This window comes from Amphiura filiformis, chromosome 12, assembly GCF_039555335.1.
Source record: "Amphiura filiformis chromosome 12, Afil_fr2py, whole genome shotgun sequence".
NCBI lineage: Eukaryota > Metazoa > Echinodermata > Ophiuroidea > Amphilepidida > Amphiuridae > Amphiura > Amphiura filiformis.
Window position 1 is genome coordinate 35,449,255 of NC_092639.1, and position 16,960 is coordinate 35,466,214.

General features: G+C 35.9%; 1 protein-coding gene across 1 annotated transcript in view; it reads left to right on the top strand.

Moving 5' to 3' along the window:
* The first annotated feature begins 13,857 nt into the window (after positions 1 to 13,857).
* LOC140166125 (uncharacterized) overlaps positions 13,858 to 16,960 on the top strand; it is a 33,885-nt gene continuing 30,782 nt past the window's right edge. Inside the window, exons 1-2 of the mRNA XM_072189512.1 lie at positions 13,858 to 14,815; positions 16,572 to 16,808. Coding sequence (XP_072045613.1) covers positions 14,402 to 14,815; positions 16,572 to 16,808 — 651 coding nt within the window. The 5' untranslated portion in view covers positions 13,858 to 14,401. The remainder of the gene's footprint in view (positions 14,816 to 16,571; positions 16,809 to 16,960) is intronic.

Below are 16,960 nucleotides of genomic sequence, written 5' to 3' on the forward strand. Positions count from 1 at the left end.
TTTCTGATATCAAATAATTTTCATTTTATGAAATTCACGATATAATACAAATTTTATGACAAATTATTAAAATTTGATATTTTTCACATTTTGAAATATAACAGTCCTCAAAGTAAATTTTATAAATTTAATGATATAGTCTTAAAGTGTATGTAGCTGGGAGGAAAAGCCGACGATCAATTGAAAATTTTGACTTTTCATATTGAAGATATGGATTTTTTCCCAAAAGACCTAATTTTTTTTGGTATTTTGGGAAAAAAATCCATATCTTCAATACGAAAGGTCAACATTTTCAATTGATGGTCGGCTTTTCATCCCACCTACATACACTTTAGGTAGAAATCATCAGATTTATAAAGTTTACTTGAGTACTGTTAAATATCAAAAATATCAATTTTAATGATTTGCCATAAAATGTGTATTACAATTTACATTGCGAATTTCAAAAAATCAAAATATTTGATATCAGAAGGCCATTCTTCGTAATTCAGAATGCAATTCGATATGTCTGATGTGCTCTAATGTCCCACAATAAATACTGTCTAAACGTTCATACCCCTTCCCTTAATGTGTTGATTCCATTTGATATTCATTCTTTCCCTGTGAAAGATATTTCCAAAATCTTCCACAGGGGGAGTATGGATTTCAACTGGGATACCCCAATGTGAGTCCTGGTATCCTGTGATTCAATAGCTTCAATCTTCGTTGAATATCACATTGCCAGTCATGATAATAACATACATTACCATATAGCATTATGAATTCAAAGTGATTTCAAAATATTGATGGGTACATGGCTAAATCCCCATGACTTCTGTTTTCTGTTGCACATATTATAGGCACACAAGCGCATCATATCAAGAGGTGAGGGCTCAGTGCAACACTGTCCTATTTCCATTATGCGATTAATTGCACTTGAGTCTGGGTTTGCAATACTCCCTATTCCAGAAGAATACAGCACTAATTTTTTTGGAATTAAAAAAATATTATCCTGCATTGCCAAATGAAATCCTAATCCTTTTAGTTACATGTAGTTCTAACTGGCAATAAAAGTCAAATGATAATATTTTTGCAATTTGATGGGAAATGGGCCAAAAATGTACAATTTGCATGTTTTCTTACAATTTGTTAGTCATAGACTTTGGACAAGTGTAAGCATTCAAATTCTTGAGTCTAGGCTAACAGCTCATAATTTCATGTTATTTTATGTTATTTTTGATAATTGGTAAAAGATTAGAAAATTAGTTGTACAAGTCTTTGAGCGTGATTGTCACAGCATACAAAAACGCCCTAAAAATTTGTGTTTTTGGCCCTTATTTCCCCCAATTGACCAAACATTAAAATGTGACTTTCATTAGAAGTTAGGAGTAAAATATCTTTTTAATCAAAAAAAAAATAGTGCTGCATTTTTCTGGAATAGGGATTACATGCAGCAACTTAGGTCTGTTGGAGATAATGCTATGTAAGGTCTGGGGCTTTATTGAGGATAGAAATGGAGATATGTCATTGTTATCACTGGAAAGGCCAGTGGTACCAAAGTCTTGATTTTCAACAAAAATGGAGGTGAGACACATGTTGTGCTGAGCTCTCGAGATGAATAAATGATGTGTTATTATTGCAAAGATTCTCATAATTATATTATAAACATGACATATATAGTCTGTCCACATAGAAGTACAAAGTAAATAGACCTCGGAAACTAGAGGTATGAGAATAATTATTTCAGCGCAATGCTTCTTTGGCGCGCCAACTGCTGCGCGATTTGTATACCACGCTCTTTACGCGTCGCGTCGCGCTCGCGTGTGACGCAAAGCATCGACCCCCGATGCCACAGATTTGGTTTGTACTTCTAAGTGGACAGACTGTAGTATTCACACTTCCTGCCTAAAAGTGCCCGTTAGATTAACCCTAACAGGACTGTATACTACAAAATACTACTTGATATATGCGCTGTTTGTGCGTGCATCCCACATGGTGTGATGACGCAATCGCCCTAAGTGATATATAGGCACGGTTTCGCTAGTCAGCGAAGCTCAAGACCCATGTCAAAGTGTCGCCGACCGAGTGCTTGGCATGCGAGGGGTCTCGGGTTCGAATCCCACCCAGAGCAAACAACTTCTTTCTTTGTTTTCTCTCTTTATTCCTTCCTTCTTTCCCTTCCCGTTGCCAAAAAGCCCTTAGGCAGTTAGGGTTAGGTTACCACTTATCGAAACTCAGTATAGGCTTCCTTAACTCTAACAGGACTGTATACTACAAAATACTACTTGATATGCGCTGTTCGTGCGTGCATCCCACGTGGTGTGATGACGCAATAGCCCTAAGTGATATATACATGTAGGCACGGTTTCGCTAGTCAGTGAAGCCCAAGACCCGTGGCAAAGTGTCGCCGACCGAGTGCTTGGCATGCGAGGGGTCTCGGATTTGAATCCCACCCAGAGCAAACAACGTCTTTCTTTGTTTTCTCTCTTTATTCCTTCCTTCTTTCCCTTCCTGTCGCCAAAAAGCCCTTAGGCGGTTAGGATGAAATTAATCCTCTCTCCAACCACCAGAGTGAAAGAATTACAATTATCAGGGAAATGACTCAGATATACCATCAGACACATGGTTTTATATAACAATGTCTGTTATTTTATTTTGGATAGTAGAATGAAATGATGGTTTTGTTTTATTACTTTTCATAAGGATATGTATACTTAAAAGAAGGCACATGAATTTAATAAGATGATTATGGTAGAGTCAAGAATATTTGTACATGTTGCCAGTCTAGAAATGTTTTTCTCACATATGGTTTATTTTTATTGGACATGAAGTAGAGTTCTGAACTCATACCTTCCCTACTAGTAATTGCTTTCAATTTAATAAAACTAGTTAATGGAAACTTGTTATTATATTAAGAATGGTGCATGTATATATCAATCAACAATTACACTGTATACAATTATCCATGTAATGGCTATGTTCTGTATAAAATAAACTAGTATATTATAGATGTGCATATTGAAGCTTAATAATACAGCCTAAATAAGTCTGTATTGCTCTTTTCTGACTGATCTAAAAATCTGGAAAAATTGGGTCACTTTTTTTCTGTGTATTTGGTATAGATTTATGCAAAATGTTTTGCTTGTTTGTAATTTGTACCGCAAAGCTGTGATATAATAAAAAATGAACCTGATACACATTATCACACAGTTGTTTGATGGGATCATGTATAACTAAATTTTAGGTTTAAACAGCTAAAAGTGATATCGTGCTAATGTATACACTATACAGATGCTTTTAAGTCGTTCTGAACTTTAATTTCCCCTCTTTTACAAAATTATTCACTTTTATAGTATTTTTTAAAGCTTTTTCGGATATAAAATGTATCTATTAATGACAAAATTGGTGGCGCTATTTAGTTACTGGAAATTACCCTTTCAAGCTTTTTATACAAATAATTCCTTTTATTGTTTGATAAAATATATTTATAAAATTTTGTTGTTGCTTGTTTCACCTATTCCAGCTGTTTGCTTGTTTCACCTAACCCTTGCAAATAAAGAAACATGATTTAGGATAAATAGCGCCATCTATAGGTTGCATTTAGTTAATAATGAAGCCAATTCTATATACACCAAACAGCCGTGATCAATCAATGTTTGCCACAGTATTTATGGGGACTTTGCTTTTTTTATTATGAATATGGCAAAATATTTAAGAAAAAGCAAACCAACCAACTGACCCTAATAATAGGGATAACCATCAAAATTTCATGTTGACCCTATTGCTACAAAAGATTGTTTTCTGAGTAGAACTAATCAACAGAAGTATTTTGGTGGTTAAATGGTCAAAATCGGTCAAAAACTTTTCAATTATGAATTATCAAAGTTTCCCATTCTGACCGGTCATTGGAGCGAAATAAAATGACAAGGTCCAAAAATAGCAGTTGGGAGCAAAATTGGCATAAGCATATATTTACCTTTATATATTTCTTTATTTTAACATATTTGCAAACATGAAACAAGCATATTGTGAAAGTATCAAAGGGGTTTCTAATGAAATGGCACTTTACTAGTCACTGGCATAACTTATTTTTTTCAAACCAAGGCATTGAAATCATGCATTTAGAGGACATTTGCCAAAAATCATCCAAGATAGCCGATATGGCACAAAATCAAAATTGCACTAAGTAGGTGAACTTTTTTTTCACAACCAAGAATTTCAATGTTATTGGGTTTAATATGACCAATTAGTAGGTGTATGTAAACAAAATCTTAAGTTTTGAAGGTCATTGACTCATTCACAACAATAGAGATTATCCTCATCATGCTCATGTGTATTCCTGTAGTATTCCTCATTCAAACCAAAGTAGCACTCAATACATTATGAGTATCTTTGTTCAAACCAATTCAATGCTTGACCTCGGAGTTACCTGCATGACTATTGCGGGCTATTTTGAAACAGTTATGGTTGCACATTCAGGTACTTCTTTTGAAAGTCCTAAACAAGGTATAGCCAGCAGCAAGTTGTAGATGTTATAGGCCTAAATATAAGAAAAGCGTTTAGGGTTAAGATCAGGTGAACAATACATCGAATGAGCACGAAACTTCACATTTATGTTCAGAAAGGTGTCTTCTTAACATGATTTGAAAGGAATATAAAAATTCCAAAGGGAAGCTGGTGATTTAATTTGTAACTCGAGATCTACTTGTTCAATTTTTAACCTTTTTACAGAGGGTATGATAGAGGTATTACTGGCAACTCTGCCAAATTACAGCTCAGTAGGCCACGTTTTTCACCTGATCTTACTGATTTGAATATTTTGTGCCATTCTTGAGCAGTGCTAAACTCAGCCACTGGCAATTAAAGCGCACTGTGGCGATGGACCAATTTTGACTCGCACTTACAGAAAAACAAAATAAGTTATGTTGCTGTAATTTGCAAAATAGTTACAAAATATAATTGGCAGTAACTTCCCCAAATTTTACAGAAAAATATTGAAAAATAAAAGAATGAGATCAATTTAGAAATGTATGTGCAAGCAGTGCACAGTTGAGCTCCCTGCATGTCTATGGGAGTGTTCTAATCAAGTTGATGGTTCATTGGTCATCCCTACTAATAACTGTGGAGCTGTAATTAGGGCAATACAAACATATCTTTTTTAAGTTTAGTGTAAATGGTAGAAAATGGTTTTGCATAATTTGAAAAGTATTAAATATTATTGTAATATGTATCCACTTTTTTTTGTACATTACATGTAAGAAGAATGTTGTCGTTGGGCAGGAAAAACCTTGTATGTGTCTTTGGCCCTTGAACATGTTTAAAGTAAAACTGCCAACACGTTACATCTATGGAGGTTTTGCTTTAAACATGTTCAGGGGCCAAAGGCACATGGGAGGTTTTTCCTGCCCAACGACATTGTCAAAACTGATCATCGCAACTGGTGAAAGGAAAATTCAGTTTACATTAACAGGCAGGTATGTGACTAAAGGTTGTCTTCAAGATGGGGTACACAAGGTTTGCATAGTGGTTTCAAATCGTGCTTGGAATCTCTGCAGGGCTCAAATTTCAGGGAGGCCACCAAGGCCATTGCCTGCCCTTTTTCAGTTTTGTCATTGGTTCCCCTGAGTTTTTGTCAACTTCAAAGCATTCTGCATCACTTGTTGACCTTGGTGCCCTTCTTTGTCTTTGCCTGGTGGCCTTGAAAATGGGTGACCAAAAAATTTAAAATTGAGGCCTGAATCTCAGTTTGCATCAGGACTGTACATTTTATGGTGCCATATTTTCGCATCTTTTCTTGCTTTTAGCCCTTTCTCGCTTATTCAGCTCAAATTGTGAGTTTGTTTTATAATTTTGTCTACCTTAAAAAGGATATTACAATTCCAATTCTTTCCTGAATTTGATAGAAATAATTGAACACATTAAGGGGAGCCCTCTGTTGGTCAAACTAAGAGATGATGTAATGGCATATAATTCAGTGACCATTAGACCATAGACCTTAAATGGTCTATGATTAGACCCAACCATAGATTGTTCTTGTTTGTGTAAGGGTTACAAATTTTGAAAACTGATCTATTGGTGTACCAAAATATATGTTCCAAACTAACCTTCCTGTGTTATCCTGGCACTCAATATAAATTATGAAGCAAACTATGTAGGAACATTTATGGATGTAAATAAGGTTTTAGCTCTCAACTTTGTTTCAGATAGACATTTGATTTATAAAAAGACCATACATAATAGGGACATACAAATAACATAAAATAACGTAGTAAACTGTGCTTCATTGAAGTAAGACATGCTTATTTTGCTCTGAGCTTATCTTGTTTGCTACTGAGTTCTATTTGAACTTGCCTTAATTTTTTGACTTGAATTTGTTTTTAAACTACACACAGCATGTAGTTTTCGTTGTTTGCTTTTATATTTTGTTGTCTGTCCCTGAAGAAGAGCAGTTTATCTGCTCGAAACGTCGGTTGTTTTTTGTTTGTTTGGTTTTGTTTGTCTGCTCCAGGTTATTTTGTACTGTTTTGCTGACACTTCTGTGGGCTCTGAAATTGTCAATTTTTGGCCATCGAACTTTGCCTGTTTTGGTACCTACATTGGTTGTTTGGTTTACCGAGTGTGCACAGTGATTTACATCATTGATCCTTGTTGTTTTTACAGGTTTAGCACTTTTGTGAGCCTTGGAACTGGTAATTTTTGGCCAGCGAACTTTGCCTACTTCCTATGCCTACATTTGCTGGTTTTGCCCCCCCCTGCATATTGTCTAGTCTGTATTTTACATGTTTCCCCACATCAAGTTGGTGTACCTTGCTCGTTTTCTTTTCTAACATAAAAATAGTTTGTATAGCTCCTCTTGAAAGCTGCCCGATGCTTATGTACATGCTCAATTAGCATTTTGTACAAATTTTATTTCAAATTTGAATGCTGTTCTTTTTTAATGGACCTTTACATTTTACATGTGAAGTCTATGGAGATGAAGATTAGAGAAGGCTGGAAAAGATGCTATTCAAGTATAACCTCATTTTAGGCACTCATAAAAAAGAACCGCATACAATTGTGTATTAACAAAATGTTCATGTATAGAATGTTACTTAATGAGCAACTACAAATATAATTAAATACTACTGGAGAGGTGGCTATAGCCAAAATTAAAATGTTCTATATCTTTGTGGTTATGAAAACAAGGTTGTCTAATCTTCAGTCGGCACCCTGTAAGTCGTCAATCAGTACCCACCTGATGTACCTAAATGTGACACAATCTGGTCCATAGGGGACTAAAGGCAGCAAATTTGAAATGGAGTTAAAGGCAGAAATATGGAATAAAAAACAAAATACACATAAGAAAATACACATCACAAAACCTCAGAACTTTAGAACCAAGTATGCTAGACCTGTATTTTTCTGTATACGATTACCTAATGTTTGTATAAAATAATAATTATAGTAACTCAATTTTCAAAAATGCTTCCTTTGGCCCCATGGAGCAGAATGTGTCACATGTATGTAGTCTGTATTTTTTTTTAAAAATGAGAGCGCTGTCTTCCAGCCTTGTTTTCTTTTCAGACGCTAAATGATATGAATTTGGTGTCTAAATTATGAGTGATATGATAATGGTATGCCACTTCTGGTTTTTACCCGATAACACTTTTCAACATATGAAGAGCTTTGTTGCAAAACCCCTTACATCCACTTGCACAATTTTGAGAACACATCAAAAAATCATCAAAAAAATATCTAATATAAGGTTTTTTTTAACAAAAGTAGTTTTTGGTAGGCTGCTCATCCTACCCAAGCAGGCCTCCAGGCTGGTTACCATTAAAAAGCAAAGGAAAACTTCTTTTTGACGTAATTAGGATAATATTGAAATTTGCTTTGTTTTACCAGGTCAAAATAAATATTTGATTGGTTGATTCATTGCTAGAAACAATGAATGAGGCCAATTCCAATTTAAAGGGAACATTACAAATATAACATTATAGACGAATCCAATGAGCCAAGTCATGGTCAGGATTTGGTGGGCCATTATTGGGTCCCCGGCGCACCAAGCTGGTGTATTGACTGCCCAATTGGGTGGATTAAAGCCGCTTAAAAAATCGATGTTATATTGTATTGTGTTGTAAATTTTCATCATTCTTTTGTCTATGTGTAACACAGGTGATGGAATGCAGTTTAAAATTCCCGCCAAGGACGCATTATTTCACATTTCAGTTGAAATATACACAGCGGGGCCCCAGCCATGGCTACCATTGAGGTGTAGGAATGCGTGAAATTGGATTCGTCTATATTATGGCTTTAAGTTTCTTTTTTTGGTAGACCATTATGCATACTCTGAAAGAAAACACAGAACATAGGTTTTTGAATTGGATACATTATAAAGTCACGCTGAGCTAGGCTAAGATTTATCAACAGTAAGAATTCCATAAATAGTATTCTTCCATTAGGACTCAATTGAAACAGTTAAGCTTACATTTTCAGATAATAGAAAATAAATACATATTATTAAGGGAACATTCATATATAGCAATAGAAAATAAATACATATTATTAAGGGAACATTCATAAATACCTTGGTGGAAGGGGGGGGGGGGGCTGGAAAATTCCAGAGGGTCAAAATTTTGACCTTCCAAAAAGGGGGTAATTTTAAGTTTTTGTCTTTTTAAAAAAAGGGAGGGGGGGTCAAGAAAGTTTTGACACCCATAAGGAGGGTCAAAACAGTAAAATACAAAATTTTCACAATGTCACAATAAAGCCCTTTTCATCCTGATCATGGGTGAAAAAAGTGTAAAATACACAATTTTTGTGCACTACACACGTAAAGCCTTTTTTAAAGCTCGAATACATGTACAGTCTCTTTAAAAGCAAAACCGGTATATGTATGTTTTATAGCTACTGCAATTGCTTTTCATCTGTGCCCCCAAAATTTTACCCCCCCCCCCCTCCGACCAAGAAAGCTGGCTACACCCCTGATACGTCTGTGCAATAACTTGTGAGACCTGAATTGAAAACAATATATTTATATTCTATGATGTCATGAACTTATGAACAATTTAGGCCTATTAGTATTAAGGCCTGCAAGAGTGACACTGATAAATGATAATTAAGTGTATTGCAGATCTGTTTTATTTTTTGTACAAAAAGTTTGGGTATATACAAAATGGGGGTCGAAAGTTTAACATACAGACAGGGAGGGGTAAAAAGTTTTGACATACCAAAATCAAAATTTTCCAGCCCCCCTTCCAAAGTATTTATGAACGTTCCCTAATCTAGAGACAAAAGTCTAGTAAATACTCTACTGGCATTTAGTAGTGGCTTGCAATGTTGCTAGAAAGTTGCCTTGATGTCAACTAGTTGTGATTTGATGCCATGGCATGCTAGCAAATTCTGATCAATTTTCTCTGCACTCATACCAAGAAATGAAGCCATTCATAGCTTTAAATTTACTAAATATTGTTAACAGTAACACTGTTTATACCTTTTAGAGGAAAATGAGAAAGAACTGCACTTTTGAACCATTTTGACATGCTGTCTTACATATTGCATATCATATATTTTTACTATTTCCTCAAACATCACATTGCCATATTTGAGTTGGCTTACTTCCAACAGTTCTTTATTTTCTTAAAATCAATATTGTAAGATCTGGTGACGGATGAGGTCCTCAATTCTTTTCTCAGAAATCTGATTTGTATTGTTATGTACTTTGATAAAATATGGCACAAGGTAGCCCAAGGTGCTATATTTGTGGCAAAACCAGATATTTGAAATGCATCTAGCACTTTATAATCTATTATTATTTCATTTTCATGGGATTCAGATCAGATTTGCTGATACATGTACACAGGCCCGATTGGGGTGCTGATTTTGAAAAAAAGTGGATTTTTTCCCCCAGGGGTGAGTGTGATTTTGTGAAAGAGTTTTCCCCCCAAAAAATTTGGACATTGAGGGGGGATTTGATTGTGGCCGCACTCCCCACCCCCTGCGTACGGGCCTGCATGTAGATACATTTATTTAGTTTTACATCATTAGTTTGGATTAAAATGAAAAGGGAACATTATACATGTAGCAAAATTAAATTTTGTGTAAAATGAAAATTTGTTCAATATCAGCATCATTGCTTTAAGCATTTGCTATGCTTGTATGTTTTAGTGAAAACTAAATACTTATTTAGAATAAAAAGTGTTGTATGATAATAAAAATAAATAAAAACTATATTAAAGATACATTTTTATTGGTTGTATGTATACTTGGTTGTTTATTATTTAAAGTGACACAATCAGTTCAGTTAAAATTTACAGTGTGAGAGGCACCCACACAGGATAAATCCACATTAATGTAGACTTGTGTAATTCAGATCAATGTGGACTGGCGCAGTGACTCTACACAGGCAGAGGTGCACATGCCCTAGGGGGCACCAAATTGACCCAATTCAGCATTGATTTTGCATGCCCCCAGCGATAAAAGTTAAATTTTTAGCACATTTCAGCACAAATACTCATTTGAAAGATCAATTTAAGACCAAAATTCACTTAAAACTTCATTATAACCAAAATTACTTCACGGTATTTGTGCAATTATTTGTGTGCTCCATGCGTAATTGTTTCAAGAATGGGGGCGCCATTATGTATCCTTGGCCCCGGGTGCCACAACCTGTCTCAGCTATGCCACTGCAACTACTACCTGACCAGCTCCAGACTGACCATGGAGGTAGTAGAGAAGGAGAAAGCTCGCACGCATTCTATTGTACAATCATAATTGCCGCCCTTTGAGGTTTCGAGATCAACGTTTTGATTATGTAACGCGATTATCACTTATAATCTTGTGTGTTGTATACATGCATCGTCGCACACTTGTGTGCGCTATAAATATGCTGAAACAGCATAAGTCATTCTAACTTGATGAAAATGATACACATTATGCTTTACATCTCTTTCATTGCCTAGATTAAAAGAGGGCTCAGGACGCGGTTTATTTTGAAACCTCGGGGGAGGAACAATTGTTAAAGTTTTGGGTAAACAAATAAAATCGGACCAACCCGGGCAGTACCGGGCAACACTGAGATACATCTCGTTTGATGGGAGAATTCCTCAACTTAACAATGCGCAATTTGTTTTAATAAGATCTTCGTATTTTTAAAACAGTTGTTAAAACAATTTTACCCGTCCTTAAAATGTGTGTGAACTGTACCATTCCATAATAAACTGTTTAGAAACATTCTGGAACAACGTGTTTCAACATATTAATCGTAAAAAACATCATATATTAAATGAAATATGAATATTCAAGTTCAACAGCTAAGTAAATGTATGCGCATCCATAATACATGTTTTATGCATACGTGATTTACTTGTTACTAAATATGAACCCCCATGAGGCGGAGTCATTCCAGAAATTATCGGCGATGATCATTAGATCAAAGGTACATCTGTCTCTATTGTGTTTACAATAGGATTTGCGTAATGAGCTTAACTCGAGCTCACTCCTTCTCTACTACCTTCATGGACTGACCTTGTCTTCTCCACTCAGTTAGATCTCACAACTTTGCAGTTCAAATTCCAAGATCTAACCTTGTTTGTCATGAAAGGTCCTTCATTCCATCTACACATGGAATGCACTGCTCCCGGCCCCCCAACTCAACCCAAAATTGGCAACCATGAGAGTTACCAAATAGTGCGGAAAAGTGAGCAAGGACCGCGAAAATGGCAAAATAGGGGGTATTTAATGTGGACTGTCCGCGAAATTTGACCATGAAATCAGCAAAATAGAGGGTATTTAATTTGCACTGTCCTCGAAATTTGGATAAAAGGGGTACTTGAGAAAATCCGGTAATTTTATGTCAATATTTAGTGTCATTGAAAAGAGGTGTTTGAAATTCTAGTTATTAGAAAGGGGTGTTTGAAATTCTAGTCATTGAAAACCACAAAAAAGGGGTTGTTTTTGGCCAAATTTTGTCCTTCGCTTTGAAAAAGGGGGGTAAATTTGATGAAAAATCATTGCAAAGGGGGCCTTTGAAAGATTTGGTAACTCTCATGGTTGCCAACTTTTGTGTTGAGTTGGGGGCCGGGGCACTGCTGCATCACATCCCAGGAATTGTGAAATGGGCCAGCTTCAAAAGGAGGTTAACATCAATCCAGGCACCAACCCATCAGCTTCACCATAATGATAAAAGCTGGTATGTCTTGATATGCAACTAGTATCAACGCCATGCTGTAGCTAATATATTCAGCTATCCAATACTTCTTGTTTTATCAAATTTGGTGTTTTCGTTGGTGAGATACATGAGCTCATCCAAAATGATCCATTTTATGCCACTTTCAGTATACATGTAGTATTCATTTGGACAATGCAATAGTATGCATTATAGTAAGGCCAAGAAAAAAATGTTTGCTTGCCCTCCAGTGGGATTTTTGGGGTGGGCGGTCGGTCGGAAAAATATATACTGTATAGGCAATGAACATTGGTCATGTGGAAAGATACACCAATACTTCACTTCAGACCTTCAATATGTAAGATACACCATACAAATTGATTCAATTAGAACAACTGCATACTTACAGGCATAAGAAACCAAGTTATTGGAAACAATGATGCATGAATGGATAGTTATAAATGTTATAATGAGTTTACAGTAATGATTTTCTTCTTTAAAGAAAAATTTAGCTGCCAAATTTAGCTTTGAAATGAAATTTAGACACAGAAAAAGTAATAAAATCCATTAAAACTAAAAACTAAAAAAATTATTTTTTTAAAGGGCAGACTTTGATTTTGGGTCGGTCCGGTCGGTGGAGACTGGAGGGCAAGCAAACAATTTTTTTTTTGGGGGGGGGGGGTGGCCTAGCTAGAAAATATTTGGAAAAGGTACTTTTCAGTGAGTACTAAAGGCTTTTAGTTATTTATTTTTTAAACAATGCCAGTACTTTATTAATATATAGCATGGTAACTGATACCAAAATTCACATTGACTAATGGGTTTAGCATGGTGTAAAAATTTTGAGGGCTTCATGTGTATTTGTCTCAGTTATCATCATAAGAGTTGAGTTGTCCAGTATTTGGCGATGCCTCTAAGCCTGGTCGCTAGACCCCACTCATTGGTCAAATTTCTCTAACATATATGCAACACAACAGATACCTCAAATCTTACAATTGGCACTTGGCTTTAAAAAGGTTGCTGATCTGTGTTCTAGAAGGTTCTGCAGTCACAAGTTTAATTTAAAAAGAAAAAAAATTTATCGCAATATGTAGAATGAATTATTTGGAGTTCAACTTGGTTTCTGGCTATGATCAATAATGGACTGATACAAAAGTCACGTAAAAATCAAAAGAATTAAGAGAGCACTCAAGAAGTTTTTATCTTGGCAAAAATCGCAAAACCTAATGTAGCGTGAACAAAGTATTTAGGTTGTATTGAGTGCTGTTAGAATCAAGTATTTATTCAGTATTCATTTCTTGTGGTAGCAGTCTTATACTGGTATTGGCAGCTCGCTGCTATTCACCTTATGCTAACAAAATAACGATCATGGTTTCAGGCAGGTATTTCACAAATTTTGTATAAATAGGAGACCCTTTTTTGTGTGAATTTGGTACAAAAAGCTGGTAAGGACTTTGCACTTTAAGGAAACAAATTGAATGATATATACATGCACAAGTACCCTATAACATATATTGTTGTGTGGTTTTAGGAAAAGTGGTTCAGTGCTCTTGTACTCATTTTGTACTTAACATTATCAAGTTTAGGATGCTTTGTGATGTACATGTAGGAGCTGAGTGATCAGAGCACAGATTATTTTGTGCGAGTTGTAATCAAGTAGACTTGTTCTGCACTTTTGAGATTCGTTGAGGAAAGCAAGGGAATGCTACTTACATTGTACATCTGTGATTATGTTTTTGTTGGGAGAATTTGACTATAAGTAAATGTGTAATCTGTGAGGATTGTGAGATTTTCGTTAAGAGCTTTATTTGTTGTTGGTTTTTGCTTTTGAATTTGAAGAATTTGGCATTAGCCCAAGGTGAGTGAGCTGCGGATGAAACAAGCACCAAAACTTCCATTTTCTTTCTTTTCATTCACATTGTGTTCACGCGTTAGTTGGTATAATACAACGGACAAAAACCAGGATTTGGTGCAGGTGGAAAAGTTCTTTTTGCATGTTTGTTCTGTGTAAATTTACATCTTTGCATCTTATACCTTAATGGAGCATAATTTAGAAACATGGATATCCAAATGAATTTGACATTCAGGCTGTAACTTTATTTTGGTATTAACTTATACAAGATTACTGCTCCAATCAGTAGGTAATTGGTACATCGATAGCTAGGAAAGCTATGTCTCCAGAATTCTAGAAAGTTCACATTGCGTGTTCATAAAGCAGTGCATCGGTATCCATTAAGTGCTCGATTAAACTTGACGTTTAATCAACTTCAAATCAAAATGGCGTGGTACACATGTAGCAGAGTCCATCTTCCTTTCCTCCTGCTCATATATACCCTTAAATTTGACCTGGGAGATACTTCCCAGGTGTTGATGGCGCCACTTTTTATGGACATTGCGGCTGGGAAACACATTGAAGCATCGGCCACGTGCGGGGAAGGATTCAGAGCCCCAGGGGAGCTGTATTGTGAGTTAACGGATATGGATTTGGAGGAAAGCGAGAATCAAGAAGAGGAATCTCATGTCAGAACTGATCCATATATACAGCATTGTGAATACTGTGATGCCATCAGGGTGAGTAAGTCTCATCCAGCGACGTTGATGCTGGATGGAAGTGATGGATGGTGGCAGAGTCCTCCGCTATCAAGGGGATTGGAGTATCAACGGGTTAATATCACCATCGACTTAAACCAGGTAAACATTTTATTAATTAACTTTTAAGAACATTTATGGTTAAATTCATTTTTATAACAATTAAAATAAGGCTCCGAAGGTGACAGCACTGGTGTTCTACTAATGAATAACTTCTCAATATATTAAATTATTAGTTTGCACTCCGGTATATTATTGTTGTCACTGCTTTTTAGTAAGAAGCTGTAAGACTCACCTTTTCAGAAGCGTAGGCCAAAAGAAAAAAATGTTTGATTGTCTATAGATCCCCTCCAAGAGGAACTGATTGGGATTGTATGTGGTGTGAAGAAATGATGAAAAGGGAGTCTTTAAAGGGGTATTTCGTGATCCTAGCATTCTCTTTTAAGTAGATATTCACAAAAAAGCTTATTCCCAAATTTCAGTCGATTCCAAATTTGCGTTTGTGAGTTATGCATGATTTTGTGTATCACACTGCTCCATAGGCCACTGTGTTGTAATTTCGTTCTGGTGTATTTAATGATATTTTTGCTGAACAAATTAATCTGCAAGAAATTTTCTGTACATTTTTTGTGTGAAAAGTCGTGTGGATGAGGCTGATCACGAAATGCCCATATAAAACAACTGATTGGTAGAGGGAGAGAACAGGGAATTTTAAGAACTGATTTGAAATGGCAAATTGGCAGGGTCTTGAGAACTAATTTGGAGAGGCAAATGCTGGGTCTAAAGGAACTGTTTGAAAATAGTTTGTTAGGCATTAAACTTTGATTCGAAACAAATTCATACAGGAAAAAAAACACTGTTTCTTATAAAAGAATGTCTGCCCTTGTTAATGGAGGTGGATGTTTAACAACTGGAAAATGTTTCATTGTTGTGGAGTTGATTGTCTTTCTTTTCTCAATTCAATTCTGTGCTTGCTTTTAAATAACATATTTTGAATTTGTGGAAAAGGGGGTCTTTAGGATCTAGGACTAACTGAAGCATCGCCACCACCATGAATGCCTCTCCCCCCTCCCTATAGATAATTTTGCAAAATCGCAAACAGTTGTGGTTTACAAAATTGAAATTATGAACTTTAGGTGACAAATAAAACCCTGTTTCTTGTGGACAGACTTTTCAAGCAGGGTCGGTCAGGATTTTTTAGGCCAAAATGACTCTAAAATATCACTAAAAAAAGCTTGAAAATTCTGGCAAAAATTTGATGATTTTTTGCAAACACATTTTGAAAATTCTAAAATTTTTCATCCCATTTTGGTCAATTTTGTTCCAATACTTTGAGACAACTGGCCCCTCACCCTGCTCAATATGCTACTGGGACTAATTAGGGTTGAATCACTCATAAGCCCAATATGGTCCCAGGGGCACTCCCATACATTGACATACATTGAAAAGACCCCAATATTTTTGACAAATCCTACACCCAATGACCCCGTTTTTTCAGCAGCCTACACTGAATGACCCCTTTTTTGAACAATTAGTCCTCAAAATTGAAATTTCAACACGCTATGTGCGCATTTTCAGCAAAATGAACAAGTTTTGTCTATTTTGTACTGTAAAATTGGGTAAGAAGCTATTTTTGATTGTCAAGGATGTGAAATTTTGGGCGCTCACATACAAAATCATCCTATTTTTGATGTTGCGAACACCGAATGATCCCCTTTTTTATGAAAATTTCTACACCGATAGACCCCTAGTTACATACGCTGGTGGGCACAGGTATGTCACTTTCACATTCTGAGTGCCCCCCTACCCCCCGGAATATGGTATATTATAAACATTACCCATAATATTGTGTTTTCAGGTGTTTTTGGTAGCTCACGTCACCATCGTATTTGCCATATCACCCAGACCAGCAGCTTGGGTTCTAGAACGATCTAAGAATTATGGCGCCACCTACGAACCATGGCAGTACTTTGCCAAAAACAGAGCCATGTGCTTGGCTATGTTTGGAGTAGATCCATGGGCCGACATAACACGTAATGACGATATTATCTGCTCAACAGAGTTCTCAGCTATTAGACCCATCAAAGGTGGAAAGGTTAGTAATGAAAAGATGTCGCAAACAATGGCATATATGAAATATGCAAATAAGCTCATTAATATTCATAAATATGCAACTAGACCGCACATCAGGCCACCATACACTATCACAATACCAAGTTTGAACTTCATTGGTTGTTGCGTTTAAGC